Raw genomic sequence first — 6,000 nt, 5'->3', positions numbered from 1 at the left:
GAGCTTAGTAGAGTTAGTAGGTGAGTTGTTTAAGAGCTGAAAATATATATTTTCCAGTGTTTTCTCTAAACATTGGAAAAGGAAATGGTTGTTCACTTAACTGTATATGAACGCACAGAGAGATTAGTAAGAACAATCATTCGCTGTTCCAATGGTGAGTCTACTAGGGCTTGCAGGCATGCTCTCTTCTGGGTTTACCCTAAGTGTTGCAGCCATTGCCAATCAGGTATGCTTCTAATATATCAATGGCCGGACTACAATACATAGTGGACAGACTCCCATGCAACATTTTTCATTGTGACGCCAAGCCCCCTACTAGTTTACCAAGGCTCTGCTGGTTTTCTTCTATTCCTGAGCTCCCGGTGCTATTACCTGGTCCACACTGTCTGTAGCCTCTACTCTGGTAATTTTCCACCTGCCTCTCCTGGCCTCTGGCACTGCTCCTGCTATGCTCTGACAGTTGCTGCTAGCCACTGGCATAGTTTCTGATAAATTCCTTCAGTTGCACTTAGCCACAGCAATATACCTGGTATGGTCCATTTGTCACTCCTGGTTCCACCTTTTGCTCCTGGACACTATTCCTGACATGCTCTGTTTGCCAACTCTGCTCCTCCAAGTCCTCACTAATGGGTACAATCACTTCAGGAGTGCTCCATTTGCCAAACTCCTGCAAAGTCTGGAGGCTGGGTCCAGCAATTCTTGGTTAGCTCCATTTGCTCATTATCAGCTCCTCAGCTTCCTCACTAGTTGCCTGGCTGTTTCTGCTGGTGTTCTTATTGCATCTATCTGCTATGCTTACCAATAACTAAGTAAGAGAACTGTTGCAGAAAGCAGCAGTGTCTAAACCCCTGTCCAGGGGGTACATCATGTACACGGGGGGGGGGGGGGGAATCATGTCTGCCCTTATGTACATACAACCAATGCATAATAACAAGGTCCATAAAGCTCAGTTGAACCCTCTTACTCCATTGTTGTAATGCAGTCAGACTGCATATTCAAATTTCTTTACTTTTTTTTTACCTATGCCGTGGCATGGGTTAAAAAAAGCTGTGCTGGGCACTAGGAGAGTTGGATTGCTGTTCTAACACACAGTCAATAGCTTAGCTCTCTAAAACACCTACCTGAGCATACTAAGGGCTCTTGCAAATGAGTATATATATATATATATATATATATATATATATATATATATATATATATATATATATACATACATACATACACACACACACACAGTGGTCTATTTAGGTTTTGTGCTGCCCTAGTCCTGACTAAACTTGTGCACCCCCTAATTAAAATATGACCCACCCCTTCCTGCAAAGGCCACACCCCTTCCTGTTTATGACCCGTTCTGTCATCTGTAAAAAACAGGTACCCTTCCCCACTTCCGGGACACCGTGCCGCGGCCGTCCAGGAAGTTCGGCCCCCTCCTCCTTCCCCCGCCGCCGAGCCAATAGAAATGCTCAGTGCGCTTCACGCACGTGCAGTAGGGACCCTTATTGGCAATGGCGGCGGCGGCAGCACCTGACAGCCGACAGAAACATCAGCTGCGGTGCCGACATCGCTGGACTCCAGGACAGGTAAGTGTCCTAATATTAAAAGTCAGTAGCTACAGTATGTGTATCTGCTGACTTTTAATTTTTGGAGGGGAAGGCGGAACTCTGCTTTAACTCTTTGAAAAAATAATAAAAAAATGCATATTCGGTAGAAATCATATTCCTTTCTCCGTGGCTGGTTTACATCTATGCCTTGCAGTTTAGTGTGAAAACAAAGGAAACTCCTCGATAGAACGTTCTGCTGTGTGCAAAGCCAGAGCTGTAAGCAGGGTAAAAGCTGCATCTGGCAACATCACTATCAGATCACTACCAGGCAATGATTAGAAATAGATCATATTTATTTATATATGCTCATGGCATTTGAAAAAAAATATTTCACAGCCAAGTAGGAGATTTGAATTTTAAAAAATATTTTGTATTTATTCAAATTTCACGCTTTGATAATGGCTTTTCCAGTGTTTTCTCCATTGAGCATTCCAATGAATCCTGCCGGCATGTTTTCAAACCCATTGGTGATATGTTCATTATATTTCAACTTGCCCTGAAAAATAGAATAGATATTAAATGGTATATATATATATATATATATATATATATATATATTTATATTCTGTACATTTTTCACATGCAAACAATTATATTAATTTAACAGATAACTTTACTTTTAAGTGACTGCTTCAAAAAAGCACCCTTAACCCCAACCCCCCCCCCCTCAGATCTCAGATCATGGCTTTCCCTGGTTCTCATGACTGTGGCCCACTCACTGACGGGATTGGCTGGCCATTGGCTCACCCTGCTGTCAATCACAGCCAGTAAGGAAGGAGTAGGGCACAAAACGGGGTTTGGGAGCGAACACACATAAGTGCCCCCGTAGCAAGCGTCTTACTAGGGAGACACTCAGAGAAGAGGAGAAGCCAGGAGCGCTGGGGGGACCCAAGAAAAGGAAGATCGGGGCTGCTCTCTGCAAAACCACAAAGCAGGTAAGTATAAGAAGTTTGTTATTTTTTTTAAACAAACAAATTTTACCTTTAACATCACTGTTAGCACTATAATTTAAAATGTTGTCCATTATTTACCTCTAAAATCCATTCTAAGAGCTGCTTCTGTCCTTCTTCATAGATGGGCTTATCCTCATAACTGAATATTAGAAACCCTTCCATACGAAGTTGTTTAAAGAGAATTGTTGGCTGAACATATGGCCCTGTAGCTGAAAAAAAAAAAAACAATAATTTTGTATGTTTCGTTTTGTATTATTTTTAGTATGTGTTATTGCTGCATATTTCTGGTCATAGACATGCATTTCAGAATATGCTGTACGTGGCTGTATGCTTATAAATGCTGGTACTTGCATTTAAACACGCACAAATATGGGCATATTTCTTCAAACACAAAAACTAATATATGTCCAAACACAGAATTATGCAGCAGCCATGGCTCCTGGGTGCTGAAAATATAGGCTTATTAAACTCGGGGCCATATATACAGTATATACTGTATGTACAGTGCTGTATCTTGGCCTAGGCCGAACAAGCCCAGGCCTAGGGTGGCACTTTGCAGGGGGGGGGCAGCAAAAAATCTGCACCCCGCACAAAAAAAAAAAAAAAGCCTCCCCCCTGGTCCCGCACGAAAAGGGTCCCCGACAGCTTGCGCTACACTTTTAGTATAGTGCCAGTCTTACGAGGCGAATTGGGCAAGAGGGCAGGGTCCAGGAGCCAAATCAGTCTGGCACCCACATAAAGCAGTCACACTGCTACCTGCTGGTATGATAATACCGGTGGGTGAGGACATTCGGACAGACCGCATGCCGCCAACCACACTTGATACAACTTGCCTGACGGCCCCCAATGCTAATAAGTGTGGCACTGCAGCCTAATGCTCCACCTACTCTCCTCTGCCCCCAGGTATGGCAGGCATCATGTCAATAATATAATTTAATTTCTTTAACCCCCCTAGCGGTTGTAACGCTCCTGCGTTTTTGTAGTAGGCTGGATTTGCAGCTGCAGAATCTCCACTCAGTAGTCATGTAGAGATGTGTTGAATAACCAGATCCAACTCTCCAGACTCATCACTGTGGGCTTGTCAGCTTCAGCATACAGATATACACACTCAATAAGATGTTCCTGGAGTGATAGGATGTATATAACAGTATGAAGATGATGTGCTGAAGGGACAGGTGTGAACAGTGACAGAGATGGCAAGCACTTGATAGAAATGTTCAGGAGAGTATTAGATGGTAGTAGGTAGAATGCAGATAGGTTAGTAATCGAGTATGGTAACAGGTGGTAAGGACAGCAGATGACAATTACAGGATAGACTAACCTACTAACAATCCATGTATGAAAAGTCTGTTCCAGTTAGTACCCAAAAACAGAGTTATTCCTCTTCTGGACACTGCTATCTTCCCTCTCAAACAGGTATTGACTATTTTAGCCTTTTGAAACCCCATTTAGGAACTTTGAAGTTTTAAAGTGTCACTAGACCTATATCATTGGGGGCGTGTCCAAGATGGGAGCGACTGCATCTTCCTGAGCTCGGCTGGGCCAGGATCATAAATCCGCTATATACTTACCTCCCGGGAGGACATTCTCTCCCTGGACACCTAGATGCGCAAATAGCAGAGGAAACGGCAGCGTTTGGCACATAGCCAGTGGAGACTCTGCCCAAGGCCTACCCTGTCTGTGGTAGCGGTTGTTAAGCTACTCTAGACTTCAAGTTGACAGTTGGCACCTGTTATGCGACCTGTACTGTTCATCGGTAACGGAGATGGAGCCCCTGACTTGGTCAGGAGAAAGCCTGTTGGTTCCTGTCGCGTGGATGAAGGAATTAGGGAAACCCTTTGCATTTCTTTTTTCAATGGGATACATGCTGGGGGATTGTTCTGCAGTACAGTTGTTCATATTTTTGCTGCTCCTCATCCTGACTGAAGTACCATCCTAGACTCCCTCAGCACCTTCCTATCAGCCAGGTGGAATCTTGAACGGGGAGAGATGGTCCACTGCTATGCCCCCTCGGTGCTTGGACAATCAGGGGAGCGGATTACCGCTTGCACATTAGACCTTTTTTGCAGCTATCTTTCTGATTTTGGTTCTTTTGGATGAAAATCTTCCTCAGTTTCACAGGGATGGGTGGGGTGGGATGGGGGGTAATGTTGGCCTCGTTGGGCTGTTTTTTTTCATTGCTTTCAATTTTACTTTATGCACGACTTTGCTTATATATGCTACTCTACTTGTTGCAGATTATGGGATACGTATTAGGGATCGACCGATTATTGGCAAGGCCAATATATCTAGGGCCGATATTGACTTTTGCCGATATACAGTATCTGTATCGGCCCCTGAACTGGCTGATATTGCTGATATTCTAAATATTGCTCATGTAAGGCTAAAATGATGTGACATAGCATAATTCCGTTTACAAATGTTATTGAATATGCCACTCACATATGTACAAATTAAAGATATAAGCAATTCAACATTAGCAGATCTGCTGGCAGATCGGTATCTCTCACCCACTTGCTGTAACTGATACCCGGGTGATACCGCTCCATTCGGCATCCACTCAATACCGCTCCCTTTCTCACCCACTCCATCTCCCACCCACCCGTTACCGATCCGTCTCTCACCCACTTGCCGTAAGTGACACCCGGGTGATACAGCTCCGTCCAGCATACGATCTCAGGGGTCACAATCTGATCGGGTCTCCATGTAAAAACCCAGTAGTGATGTCATGACATCACTTACAGGTACTGGCGCCATACTAAAAAAAATTGACAGCATTCAAAACAGCCAATCTTGGCGTTTTTAATGCTTTTAAGTGCAGAGGAGGGGTTTGGGGTCTTTTAGACCCCCAGATTCCTCCACAAGAGTACCTGTCAAGTGATAAAAATAAAAAAAATGTTTTTTTTTAAATGTACGAAAATATCGGCCCGTATCGGCCGATACCGATATGCAATAGCCAAAATATCAGTATCGGCAACGAAAAAACGATATTAGAAAAATAAGAACTTCCGCGCTATGGACTAAATGGATAGATAAGTGAATAATTAAGTGAAAAAAATGTGTATAAATAAATAAATAAAAAATATGTAGTAAATGTATAAAATATAAAATATATATATATATATATAGATATATCTAAAAATAGGCTGCAGCCTCCCTGGATGATAGTCCGGAGACTATGCACTGGATATAAAAGGAATAGGGGTGATGGCGCTGCCTATATAATTTAGATATAATAAAAATGTAATAAGCTGTGATGCAAAGTGCCTTAAGCTAAAAACAATAATGTGTAATATTCAAACAATAATATATTCCATAAAAACTTCAATTAAGTGCAAGGTATAAAAGTGCCTGCAGAAAGATTGGAAAGTGACTGGTGCAATAATTGTATGAGCAATAAATAATATTTAACATGCAATATTAATGTGCTAAAAAATATGGTGCTA

At 42.5% G+C, this 6,000-nt stretch overlaps 1 protein-coding gene across 1 annotated transcript in view; it reads right to left on the bottom strand.

The window, feature by feature from the left end:
- Positions 1 to 1,871: 1,871 nt before the first annotated feature.
- Positions 1,872 to 6,000, bottom strand: part of LOC309545021 (prostaglandin reductase 1-like) — a 44,127-nt gene continuing 39,998 nt past the window's right edge. Inside the window, exons 8-9 of the mRNA XM_082244124.1 lie at positions 2,633 to 2,757; positions 1,872 to 2,097 (exon numbers count right to left, since the gene is read on the bottom strand). Coding sequence (XP_082100250.1) covers positions 1,987 to 2,097; positions 2,633 to 2,757 — 236 coding nt within the window. The 3' untranslated portion in view covers positions 1,872 to 1,986. The remainder of the gene's footprint in view (positions 2,098 to 2,632; positions 2,758 to 6,000) is intronic.

The sequence above is a fragment of the Pelophylax lessonae genome (genome assembly GCF_965119305.1).
Source record: "Pelophylax lessonae genome assembly, chromosome: 1".
NCBI lineage: Eukaryota > Metazoa > Chordata > Amphibia > Anura > Ranidae > Pelophylax > Pelophylax lessonae.
Note: the sequence above shows the minus strand (reverse complement) of the source record. Positions and strands in the feature narration are given on the sequence as shown.